Raw genomic sequence first — 14,450 nt, forward strand, 5'->3', positions numbered from 1 at the left:
GTAAATCGGGCGAACGATATATATGGAAGCTATATCTAAATATGAACCGATTTCAACAAAATTTGGCACACTTGACTACACTACTAATTGTACTCCTAGTGCAAAATTTCAACCAAATTGGGGTAAAACTCTGGCTTCTGGGGCCATATAAGTCCATGTCGGGCGAAATATATATATGGGAGTTATATCTAAATCTGAACCGATCTCAATCAAATTTGGCACACTTGACTACACTACTAATTGTACTCCTAGTGCAAAATTTCAACCAAATTGGGGTAAAACTCTGGCTTCTGGGTCCATATAAGTGCATATCGGGCGAAAAATATATATGGGAGCTATATCTAAATCTGAATCGATTTCTTCCAAAATCAATAGTGTTCTATTCTGAGCTAAAACACATACTTGTGCCAAATTTGAAGTCGATTGGACTAAAACTGCGACCTAGACTTTGATTACAGACATGTGTTCACGGACAGACGGACATGGCTATATCGACTCCGGAGCACACACTGAGCATATTTGCCAAAGACACCATGTGTCTATTTCGTCTTCTTCTGGGTGTTGCAAACATATGCACTAACTTATAATACCCTGTTCCACAGTGTGGCGCAGGGTATAAAAACTTTTCTGTAAACGATTCAGTCCTTTACAGAAAAGTTGGGAAATATTTGAGGTCAAACTTTTCAGACTAGCATTAGAATGCATCCATGGTGCAATGGTTAGCATGCCCGCCTTGCATACACAATATTGTGGGTTCGATTCCTGCTTCGACCGAACACCAAAAAGTTTTTCAGCGGTGGATTATCCCACCTCAGTAATGCTCGTGACATTTCTGAGGGTTTCAAAGCTTCTCCAAGTGGTTTCACTGCAATGTGGAACGCCGTTCGGACTCGGCTATAAAAAGAAGGTCCCTTGTCATTGAGCTTAACATGGAATCGGGCAGCACTCAGTTATAAGAAAGAAGTTCACCAATGTGGTATCACAATGGACTGAATAGTCTAAGAGAACCTGATACATCGGGCTGCCACCTAACCTAACCTAACCTAATGTAAATGTTTGTATATACTATATTGTTTTTATCTCATCCACTGGTGTTACATTTGCAGAATAACTTGTTGAATAAAGCTCTGTGAATAATACCTTTACCGCATAAATCAACTGTTGTTACGCTAAATCATGTTAACGCTTTCATATTTCAACCACAAAACCCTTAAATGACGTGTTGGTGATAGTCACAACCGGCATGTCATTTACAAAATTCGCTCTTTTTCAAATTCCTTATTTCTAGAGAGTATCTGAATGTCATACGAAAGAGGGGAGTAGACAAGAACATCCATACCGAACAAACAAAAAATGAAACTGTCATCATTTATTGCGTTTCCCTCTCTTACATAAAAAAATATGACAGAGGCTGAATGAAAATACACAATAAAAAAAAACAAAATGTCTATTAAACATGATTTTAATTAAAATCTCTTCCGATTCCCCTTTACTTGCCCATAGTCCCACTCTATAAAACTATGAAAGCCTGGCCAATCCCATTAAAATAAAAATCCTCTCCTATGGATACACATACATTTAATTAATAAAAGTCAGAGTTTAAGTGGGTATGCGTGTGTTTTTGTATGTGAGAGACCTCCTGTTACTCATATGTATATGTGTATATGCTCACACACACACACGCATACATTCCCTCCCATTTACAGAGATGCGTGTACTTACTTTACACAATATTTGGCATGTTATCTGTCAATAATCTTGACAACTTATTGACATTTGTGATTACGTACTATAACAATTACAATAATAATCATAAAATGGCCTACAAACAACTGCTATAACAGCAAAAGCAACAACAACAACTACAATAATAATAATCAAATACGCTCAAATATTAAATAATACGACAGTGTCATGCAAACTGACCAAATGGAATAATGGCCATTGGATTCGCTATAGCGATTATTGGGCAATATATGCTCACAATGGGTTATATGCAAACTTTGTAGCATTCGCAGTAATGAATAAACAAATTAAATATGAAAAAAATAATAATGATAAAAATTCACAGTAATGAATTAAATTCATTAAATATTAAAAAAATTAATAATAATAATGGCAATAAAATCAAAAATTCACACAATGTATTTCTCTGTTAAACCTCTTGAACATCTCATGCTTATCTAAGGGAAAATTTTCCGTTCATATTTTGGCTTTTAGCATACTCCAAAACATGTCCTCTTGAAATTTTTAATAAATTGTACTTCACAAGATATTCTATCTTGCAGAAATCGTTGTAATAATGAACTTTCTAAAAATTGTTTGAACATAATTCATATTTAGAGGAAAAATATGGGATAAAGTACATCTGGATGTACTTAAAGAGAAGTGTTTTAAAACAATTAACTTATTTTTGTAGGATGTTATATAAATGTTTTTAATTTTGTATCCCTATTATATTGTACTATTATATACTATTACAGAAGTTTTAAATTCTTGTACCAGCAAAAAGTTATTTTGTGTATATATATTATTTTGAAACCCATAACATAAAACAAAAACTCTTTGAAATAATGCAGGTAACAAAGGCTTGTTGGAGTGGAAATAATATTTCCCAAAATAAGCAACAAAAAAATCACCACTACTATTTGTGTAGAGCGCTATCATAGTTTTATTGTATGGGGTCATTCATTTCATATCTTTTTGTTTTTCAACTCAACAAAAATGGACAAATAAATTAATGAAAATTCTTGGAACAAACACAAACGCCCAGAGCACAGTGGTCCTCTCCTATATAACGTATGTATGTAATAAACTAAAAACGTTATACAATTATTACTGTCAGAGAGTGAAACCCGTTTTTGACTTTAGGGACCACCTTCTGATGGATGTGATTAAATATTGTTTTTAAATAGAGGAAACAAAGTTGGACATTAATCAAGAATTGATATATTAGGTTTACAAGTGGTGGATTATGCACCGAGGATGGTGAATCAGAGATAGTCTGTCAAGAACTGGGACGTATTTTACATACATTTAAGACGTACTTTAATACATGTCACAAATGTCGTAAACCTAAGTAAAATAGGTGTTACAATATATAAAATATATGTTGTAATATATGAGAATTTGTATTGCATATATTTTTTAAAATTCGGTTTTAATTTTTAGAAATATTTTTTATTTACTTAAAATCCCCCCCCCCAAAAAAAAAAAAAAAAAAAAACAAGTAAGGGAAGTCCAGTCTCAATGTCGGACAAGCTAAAATTCACACTGATAAAAGGATTGCCTCATTTCAAAGATTTTGTGTTTACACTAATAAACTAGGTATTGATTGCAATTCTATTTTAAATTTTAAAGTCTAAAGTTTAAAGTCTAAAGTCGGGCGGGGCCGACTATATTACACCCTGCACCACTTTGTAGATCTAAATGTTCGATACCATAGCACATCCGTCAAATGTGTTGGGGGCTGTATATAAAGGTTTGTACCAAATACATACATTTAAATTTCACTCGATCTGGACAGAATTTGATATACTTTTACAAAATCTATAGACTCAAAATTTAAATCGGCTAATGCACTAGGGTGGAACACAATGTTAGTAAAAAAAAATATGGGAAACATTTAAATCTGAAGCAATTTTAAGGAAACTTCGCAAAAGTTTATTTATGATTTATCGCTCGATATATATCGCCCATGTTCTTCATTTCGATCTAGCTCATTTAGAGAATATTCCGATTGTAAAGTGTTCTTCAATCCGAATTAGAGAAAAAATTCTCTAAATATTTTAGAGCAAACACAAGTAATCTAAACCAATTAGAATGACAATATATTACAAAATTCTCATCCAAAATAGCATTAAAATGCGTGCATTTATAAAGTAGAATATGTTTTCTTGCTATTTCTTACATTAAATATCTTATCAGATAACATTAAGTACAAGAAATTGTTAAAAACAAATAGGTCTCTTTTTCCTGTGAATCTTTAGAGTGTGATTTTCTCTAAATGCCCGGAAATAAAATTTGAGGGAAGTTAGAGTTGCCTTTGAGTTTCGTGTGCACTGCTGACTGTATGTAAAAACCATTGCAATCAGAAAAAAATGCAATTTGGTAACCCCGAATGGTAAAAACATATGACAGAAAATAAACAAAATATTTGCAGTCAATGTCGCGGTAAACAAAGTTTGTAAAATGTAAGTAAATAAATATGTTACAATAAAACTACTAACAATTTCTCATTTTGCAAGGAAAAACACAAAACTGCTGCCCAAGATCAAATATTTTTAGATTTTTTTACTATACATCCTGGATTAGAAAGAGGATTTGAGAAGAGAGACCGTGTGGTTCATGACGAGCTGTGGTTGAAATTATATGAAGAACTAAATGGGGTCACCAGTGACGGATGCTAGCAATTGGAAGAAGGTTTTTGATGTCATTTATTTAAGTTTCATAAAATGATTTGAATTTGTTTCAGGCATGGCAGAACTGGCGGCTCAATATTAAGAGAAAACTTGCAGAGAATAAAGCTTAAGACCGTCGTACTGGAGGAGGACCCTTCAACAAGCACCACTTAACACGCACGGAAGAAGAGTTGTCTGTTATATGTAGATTGTATGCAGCAGTAGAAGGAATAGAAGGAGCTAAAACGTTTGGTTGTTCCCAAAAAGTGCCGGGGAAAAAAATAATTGTTGGTCAATCAAAAAAAGTGAATCGGACATAGTACATAAAGACATTTGTACATCAAAACGAAGTGCTTATTCATCCCAGAAAATTGTTACGTCCAATCAAGCGGACATGTATTTAAATAGCATGTCTTGCAGTAATGTTGAAGTCCTTGCTACAGAAGATGGTAGCGTGTCCGTCGACTTAACGAATGGAACGATCGGTGAAGTAGACGTACCATTTACAAACGGTACGCAGGAAATCGAAACTCCTAGTTCATACGCTCCACCGTCACCGAAAAAAAGGAAAACTCTTAACAATGTAACGGATATAATGGAAGAAGTGTCCAAAAACTTTAATCTCTTAGGAGAACAAAATTGAAAAGCTATGTACGCGCAAGGCTAATATTGAGGTCATTGGCAATTACTCCTTGAAATGATCCGGTAACCAAATATCTCAGAGTGGCCGTTAATTGTAGAATTGGTGGAATAGAATATTTTCTTAGACGCGGGACTACCTCTCGCAGAACTGACAGGAATGCGTCCTTGTTAAGGCGATATAAAGCTACAAAGCTATGTGCAGATAATTATAACTTTGAATATATCAAAACAATTGTCCTATATAGACCATGGGATCTGAAGAATTCTTAAGGCAACGTCTCTTAACGCGGGACTCTTGAAATTTGCGTTTCTTTAACACCAAAACAGATAATAAAAATCCAGACGGCATTTTTAACAACACTTCAGAAAAAATAATTTTTTAAACAGCTGACACGAAAATGATAGTCAAAACCACTCTAATTTAAGAACAGGCAATTTGTACCGAAAATAATTAGAGTGAATTTTGCTATTTTGTCGGATTCGGAATAGACTCGAAAATAAGAACATAGCTGTATGTATTAGAAGTTTAAGAAAATTAGAGTCATTTTTACAACTTTTCGACTAAGCAGTGGCGATTTTACAAGGAAAATGTTGGTATTTTGACCATTTTTGTCGAAAGCAGAAAAACATATATATGGGAGCTATATCTAAATCCGAACAGATTTCAACCAAATTTGGCACGCATAGCTGCAATGCTAATTCTACTTCCTGTGCAAAATTTCAATTAAATCGGAGTAAAAGATTGGCCTCTGTGGTCATATGAATGTAAATCGGGCGAAAGCTATATATGGTAGCTATATCTAAATCTGAACCGATTTCAATCAAATTTGGCACACTTGACTACACTACTAATTGTACTCCTAGTGCAAAATTTCAACCAAATTGGGATAAAACTCTGGCTTCTGGGGCCGTATTAGTCCATATCGGACGAAAGATATATATATGGGAGCTATATCTAAATCTGAACCGATTTCAATAAAATTGGGCTCACATGACTATATTACAAATTGTACTCCTAGTGCAAAAATTCAACTAAATTGGGCCAAAACTCAGGCTTCTGGGGCCATATAAGTCCATATCGGGCGAAAAATATATATGGAAGCTATATCTAAATCTGAACCGATTTCAATCAAATTTGGTACACATGACTATACTACCAATTGTACTCCTTGTGCAAAATTTCAAGCTAATCGGGATAAAACTCTGGCTTCTGGGTCCATATATGTGCATATCGGGCGAAAGATATATATGGGAGCTATATCTAAATCTGAACCGACTTCTTCCAAAATCAATAGGGTTCTATTCTGACCTAAATTAGGAACATGTGCCAAATTTGAAGGCGATTGGACTTAAATTGCGACCTAGACTTTGATCACAAAAATGTGTTCACAGACAGACGGACGGACGGACAGACAGACGGAAATGGTTATATCGACTCAGGGACCCACCCTGAGCATTATTGCCAAAGGTACCATGAGTCTATCTTTTCTCCTTCTGGGTGTTACAAGCATATGCACTAACTTATAATACCCTGTTCCACAGTGTGGCGCAGGGTATAAAAACTTTAAACCAAAGATGCTAGATCCTCAAAATAAATCTTAGCCTATATTTGAGACATTTTTATCTTAAATCGAAAGATTCTCTTTTACAGTTAATATCGATTTCTTTAAATCAAAAATGTGTTTCTTTACTTTAAGGAAAATTTGCCTTAGTTCAAAAACATGTCACTTTACGAAATTTTTGTCCTTAATTAATTGAAAAACAATTTTGAAGCAAAGATTATAAACTTTATGGCATCATGTAAGTGCATATTGGGTAAACTATTAATAGAAGAGCTGTATTTAAATCTGAACCGATTTGGCTGATATTTTGCAAGTTTTACGAAACTTTAAGAACATTGAGGAAAACCAGTCTAGAATATAATACAGCAGATAATATTTGCTATTTCACACTAATAAACAATTTAGAGGTGGTGACATTTTTCAAACACTCCAAAGTGGTACCAGTAGTTCTAAGATGAGATAATCAATCGCTGAAAACCCCTTTGGTATTGTGGTAGGAAATCTTCAATACTTAAGCGATCACATAATTAATTAGATTTCCTTATAAAATGAAAACTGAAATTACTTTCTTTGTTTATAAACTTTATCCTTTCGGAGTATCGCTTTAATATAACCACATCATTGTACCACTGTGCACTCTATGGACGCTTTAAAAAAAAGTGGACATATCTGCACTCAATAAATATATAATAAATTCACATTATATATGCTAGTATGTGAACACCAGAGTAGTAGTATTGACTAATTGACAAAAATAAATTAATTTATTTTAGCGATATTTTTTGTATCTCACTCACTCTGACTCTCTTTATGAAAATAATGAGTACAAGCTGAGTCTGTGTGTCGTTATTATTAAATCAATTGAATCGTCAATGTCGATTGATACTGTATGGAATTTGGACAGTTTCATAATTGCACAAATACACACTCACTTGATAAATTGATGGTTTAATTTAAATTTTAATAAATATTGGCAAAAACAAAGTTATTGTTAATATAAACAAAATATAAGAGGATTGCAAATAAATGTATGGTGGAACTGGTGACAGGAGTTTTTGAAAGATCTATAGAAATCTAAATGAAATGTAGTGGAAAATATTTCATATAAATGAAGTTGAAATAAAATACCGTGAGTTCTCCATATGTCAGTTGGGCATAAATGTGGGGGAGTACTAAGCAAATGGGTTGAGAGCGAAGTACACTTACCGGGAAAATTCCGAACATCTTTTAGTGGTATGATATACATAAATCATTCAAAATATGATGTTGGTAAACGGGTAAAAATAATTCTTGGAAAAAAGCATTCGTTAGAACTGAGATGCTTGCTGGACTTTGTTTATTAATTAAAGGCCCCAGGTAGTCAGTTTTTAACAGACCCCTATTTGTTGGGGATTCGTATGATTATTGTTACAACTTCTCATACTGCAATCAGCAATCCGAGGAAAGCTAAATTTCATTTGAGTTTTCATGAAAGATTCGCTCAATCTAATGAAGTAGATTTAAAATGTGTAATTTTTGAGGGCTTCCGAAATATATTTTTAATTCCACTTAGGCAAAGTTCTGTATTTGAATTTTTCTAAAATTTCCAAAATTTCCAAAATGTCGACATTTTCATTATTTTTTTTTTACTTTTGATAAGACGTCAACTTATTAAAAAGTTGACTTTCTATTTTTATTGTCGACTTTTATAAGTCGACTTTCTACTTAAGGTAATTTTTGTGTAGTGAAAAATATGTCTATCTTTAGAAGATCATTTTTAATGATTTAGGAAGGTAAGGTTAGGTATAGTAGCAACCAGATATTTCAGGCTCACTTAGCCTATTCGGTCAATAGTGTTACCACAGTGGTGAAATCTCTCTTATCGCTGAGAGCTGCCCGATTCTATGTTAAGCTTAATGGCAAGGGACCTCCTTTTTATAGCCGACTCCGAACGGCGTTCCACATTGCAGTGAAACCACTTGGAAAAATGTCACAAGCATTACTGAGGTGGAATAATCCACCGCTAAAAAACTTGTTAGCAAACGACCAAACAACAGCCAACCAGCCCACGACCATGTGTATGCCCACCCTTAGGAAGAGCTTCAAATTTTTTTTTTTACTTGAAGATCCCTATTCCCATGTTCTCGATCTTCCATTTTTATTTGAAAAAAAAAATAAATAAAATTAAGGCATTGTTTCCAATAGATGAGAAACTGAGCTGTTGGGAAATTCGGTTTATTTTCGTTTCGCTGGAGTAATGGATTTTTTCTATAGCTGTAGACTCAAATAGATTAATTGACTCTTGGCAGTGAGCAAAATCGACAATGTGTATTGTCAAAATTGACTAATTGACTATTTATCAAAAAAAGCAACACTTATCAAAGTTTCCCACTGATTAACCTGATAACATCCATCACCCAGAATTGCACGCAAAAAAATAATTCTTTCCTCCCAAGCGATATTTTAGACAAACAAAGTTCGTTTCTCATTTGCTTTTCGCTGTAAGGAAGTGTATTTGGAAGAAAAGTCTATTCTTTTTGCGATAAACGTTTATTCTTTTCCAGGATGTGAAAACAATTTCATAAAGACAAACTCAAAAAAAAAAAAAAAAAAAAAAAAAAAAAAAACATTGTTTTCTTGTTAATTGCATTTTCCCTCACATCATTCTCACATCCACGAGGTTTTTTAGTTCTAACACCTTTTCCTGTAATACCAACAATGTAAAAGAAATTATACGATTTTATAAATTTTTAATAATTTTTTACCTTTCGCCTGGACGGAGAATCGAACCGCGGACCAGGCACTGTGTAAGCCAACACACTAACCACTGAGCTATGTACCTGTTATGGTCATCAATAGATAAATATCCATATAAGTTATATTTATATAGCATAGCTTGCGGGCCCACGAACCGAATAAACAAAGTTTATTTAACAGAAACAAACATTTAGTTTGGCACCGTGGAGCAGTGGTTGCTACGTCCGACTTGCATGCCAAGGGTCGTGGGTTCGATCCCTACTTCGACCGAAGTTTTTTTTATTGAAAAAATAAAAATTTTGTAACAAACTAATTTTTTTGGTGATAAAAGTTTAAAATTTTCGAAGCAATTCAAAAAACTCTAAGAAAAGAAAAACGTTTTCGGTACACGTTTTCCAAACGTTTTTTTTTCTTTGTGTGTGCGTAGCGGTATAACTGCATCTCAGTATATTATGAAGCTTTGTAGCAATCCATGGTCTTATCCTTTGCCTGTGAGTCGATTGCATTTCTCATGGATCATACACTGAAAAATTATTGATCTAATATGAAAGATTATGCAACCCAAATTTTGAGGAATAATGGAATTTAAATTAAAGGAAAGTTAACAATCTTCGTACACAGAAAAAATATCACCAAAATATTTCCAATGAAAAGTTGAATGAATTTGAAAATTTTTTTCAATTAATAAATTAATTGATACAATTAACTTTTTAATCAAACTCGGAAGACTAAGTCACTTAAAAGAAAAGCGTCGAAATTGTTTTAATTTTTAACTAAAATTTCATTTCAAACAATCAATTTTTTAATCAAATTAAACACTAAGTCAGTTAAGGTAGTAATTTAAAATAGTTACGTTTTTAATGAAAAAATTAAGTCAGTTTTGCATTCAATATCAAATAATTTTTAATTGAATCAATTAGAAAAACAAGTGAGTAAAGTAGAAAGTCGGGCGGGGCCGACTATATCATACCCTAAACCACATAAGCATTTGTGGGGTATCATTGGTATAGGTTTTGGAGATTTCAATATTTAGGAACATAATGCATATATATGGGACTTATATCTAAATCTGAACCAATTTGTATAATATTTTGCAGGTATGATTGATACCATGGAAGTTACCTTGTGTAAAATTTGAGTACGATCAGTTAATAAATGGCCAAAAATGAGGTTATTAGGGGCAAAATTTTCAAAATCGGGCGATACATATATATGGGAGCTATATCTAAATCTGAGGCGATTTTGATGAAATTTTGCACATACAGTTAGTGCTACAGAAGAATACATTTAACCAGCTTTGAGTACGATCGGTTGATAAATAAGGGTTTTATATCCAAATTTGGAAAAATCGGGCAAAATACCAACATTTTCCTTGTAAAATCACCACTGCTTAATCGAAAAGTTGTAAAAATGACTCTAATTTTCCTAAACTTCTAATACATATATATCGAGCGATAAATCATAAATAAACTTTTGCGAAGTTTCCTTAAAATTGCTTCAGATTTAAATGTTTCCCATATTTATACCCTTCACCACTACTGTGGTACAGGGTATAATAAGTTTGTGCATTTGTATGTAACGCCAAGAAGGAAAAGTCTGAGACCCATCGTTTAGTATACCGATCGTCTTAGAATTAACTTCTGAGTCGATTTAGCGATGTCTGTCTGTCTGTCTGTCTGTCTGTCTGTCCGTCTGTCTGTCTGTTCATGTATTTTTGTGCGCAAAGTACAGGTCGCAGTTTAAGTCCGATCGTCCTCAAATTTGGCACAGGGTCGTTTTGGGGAACAAAAACGATCGCTATTGATTTTGGAAAAAATCGGTTCAGATTTAGATATAGTTGTCATATATATTTATCCCCGATCTGGTTATAATTGGCGTGTTTATCAACCGATTTTCTTCAAATTCCGTATATCCGAATATTTTATGAGTCTCGAAAAACTTGAAAAATATTATCCAAATCGGCTCAGATTTAGATATAGCTCCCATATATATCTTTCGTCCAATTTAGACTCATATGGCAACAGAGGCCAAAGTTTACTACCGATTTTCCTGAAATTTTGCACAGATAGTAGAGTTGGCGTTCTACCAATGCTTGGTAAATTTGATTGAAATCGGTTCATATTTAGATATAGCTCCCATATATATCTTTCGTCCGATTTGCACTTATATGACCTCAAAAGCCAGAGTTTTGCCCTGACTTGCTTCAAATTTTACACGAGAGGTAGGTTTAACAGTGTCGTTATTTGTGCCAAATTTGGTTAAAATCGGTTCAGATTTAGATATAGCTCCCATATATATCTTTCGTCCGATTTGGACTTATATGGCCTCAAAAGCTAGAGTTTTGCCCTGACTTGCTTCAAATTTTGCACAAGGAGTACGTTTAATAGTATCGGTAAGTGTACCAAATTTGGTTGAAATCGGTTCAGATTTAGATATAGCTCCCATATATATCTTTCGCCCGATTTACAATCATATGACCACGGGGGCCAAAGTTATACTCCCATTTACGTGGAATTTTGCAGAGATTGCAGTTTTATTATTCTAAATATGCATGTCAAATTTAGTCAAAATCGGTTCAGATTATATATAGCTCCCATATATACGTACAACAAAGTTGGGGAAATATGGTAGACTTTTTCATATTTTAGACCCATTTTCAATGGGATTTTCCTCCAATTGACTGGATAGTTTCCACAGAGAATATATTTAATATGATATTTAAGTGTGTCAAGTTTGATCTAATTTGGTTCAGGTTTAGATAAAGCCTCCATATATTCCGGTTTATACAAGTATGGCCAAAATTCTGTGATGATTTCCCCATATTTTAGTCATATCCTATACACTGTAATGTCAGAATTTTCACAGAACGGTTGAGTTTTAAATAAGGCTCCAAGTCACCCGACTTGACCAAATAATATATCACAACCCACACTTGACCACATATCTTGGCAAATTCTAACCAATATCCTTGTAAAATCGCCACTGATGAGTAGCAAACATTGTAAATATTACTAAACTTCTCCTATATCTCGAATACATATGTATCGCCTGGTAAATTATAAATGCTCTTTTGTACAATTGCATTAAAATTTCTCTCGCTTCATATGTCCCATATTTTTTTTAATAACATTGTGTTATCCGATTTAAATTTTAATTCTAGAGTTTTTGTAGAATTACAAAAAATTGTCTCCATTAAAAGTATTTGTATCTGGAAACGCAAACCTTTATACAGCTCCCAGCAAATTTGAAGTAGTTGAGATGGTAACACAAATGTTTGTGTACATAGTGGTGAAGGGTATAATATAGTCGGCCCCGCCCGACTTTAGACTTTCCTTACTTGTTTTTTACTAACATTGTGTTCCACCGTAGTGCATTAGCCGACTTCAATTTTGAGTCTATAGCTTTTGTAGAAGTATATCAAATTTTGTCCAGATCGAGTGATATTTAAATGTATGTGTTTGGGAAAAATCTTTATATATAGGACCCAACACATTTGACGGATGTGATATGGTATCGAAAATTTAGATCAACAAAGTGGTTCAGGGTATAAAATAGTCGGCCCCGCCCGACTTTAGACTTTCCTTACTTGTTTTTTAATCTAGTATATTTTTAATTTCCAATTAAAACAGTATTTGATACTATTATTTTTATGATTGAATACATTTCAATTAATAAATTAATTGAATCAGTTAATTTCGTGAATCAGAAAAAAATTTTTGTGTGTATAATCTATCGCCGATTCATTTAGTCCACAAATATCGAACAATGGCCAACTATCGTTCCCGAAGACAAGAAAATTTTTAAATAAAACTTTTAGATTGCAATATGAGTCTACCCGAAAGAAATAATAATTTTAGTTAATAAATTCGTTTTTAAAAATTTCTGTAAATTATTTTTCAGTAGTCCATTATCATTTCTAAATATTTCACATATACATAAATACATTTTGTTTTTCAGGAATTCAAGAATTTTGTTTTATTCTCTTGATATTGACTAAAAAGGTATATTCTCTATCATACAACACAACAGATGCGATTAGAAATATCCCATTCGAGATATTACCTTAATAGGCTTAGGACGAATAATATTTTTTCCAATAAATCGATAGAATAATAAAACCAAGACTTACCAAATAAACGTCCAGCCATAGCCAGGGGTGTTGTCAGTGATAAAATCAAAAGACCGGTAAAGCCATAAATGATTAGACCCAAATGATTTTTATATTTAGCTGAAATTCGTAAAGCCATCTTTTGTGGTTGTTGGATGATAACTTTTCGATAATGGTGGGCAATGGCCTTTGCAATTGCGGTCAAACTGGGGTGGGCTAAGAAGGCTGGCCTTCTATGAATACTGCTGTATCACAGCAAACTCTTCTTTCCTAAACAGCAGATGGTGGTTAGGGTTCTGCTACGGCTGCTAATGTTGTAGAGGTGTGGGTGTTGGTGTAGGTTATGAAAGATAGATTTGTTGCAATGAATGTGAGAATACACACTTATGTGGATATTTGTTAAAAACTAAATTGTATATACAATTTGTTATACTGCTCGTTACACACAATTTATTTTGTATGGCAATGTTTGAGTGTCTGTGTGTGTTATCTTCTATACCAAGCACTCACACATTCATAGATATATGGATATTTGTTGGATTCTTTTTGTTTTAATTTTTGTTTTTCGGTGGTTAAGTTACGCTGAATGAATGCTGTTTGCTGTTTTCGGGAAATAGACGTTACTTTTTCCGGTTATTTCCCTTTGCGTGTTTTGTGTGTGAAGTGATACACTCATACACTCTCATACATTCAATGGGAAAGTACTTTTTTGCTATACGAAACAAACTCCCAGACATTCATATGTGAATTTGGCTTGATAACAATCTTTTGTTTTAATAGTTTTTTGTTTCCCACATTTTATCTTCTGTTGGCTTAGCATTTATGTTAGGAGTAGATCTCTGTTTTGTTTCCCTGTAGTTTTATGATTCAGTTTTTAAGGGGGGGAATTTGCTTGTTTTCTCCTATTTTTACTTTGTGTTTGGGTGTGTGTGTGTATAGTTTTTTCTGTCTACTATTTGTGCTTATTTTTATTATTTGATTTCATATTTATTCTCGCATGAA

General features: G+C 33.3%; 1 protein-coding gene across 1 annotated transcript in view; it reads right to left on the reverse strand.

Moving 5' to 3' along the window:
* Ptp99A (Protein tyrosine phosphatase 99A) overlaps positions 1-14,182 on the reverse strand; it is an 873,279-nt gene extending 859,097 nt beyond the window's left edge. The window contains exon 1 of the mRNA XM_075294575.1: positions 13,470-14,182. Coding sequence (XP_075150690.1) covers positions 13,470-13,587 — 118 coding nt within the window. The 5' untranslated portion in view covers positions 13,588-14,182. The remainder of the gene's footprint in view (positions 1-13,469) is intronic.
* Positions 14,183-14,450: the final 268 nt, after the last annotated feature.

The sequence above is a fragment of the Haematobia irritans genome, chromosome 1 (genome assembly GCF_050003625.1).
Source record: "Haematobia irritans isolate KBUSLIRL chromosome 1, ASM5000362v1, whole genome shotgun sequence".
Lineage (NCBI taxonomy): Eukaryota > Metazoa > Arthropoda > Insecta > Diptera > Muscidae > Haematobia > Haematobia irritans.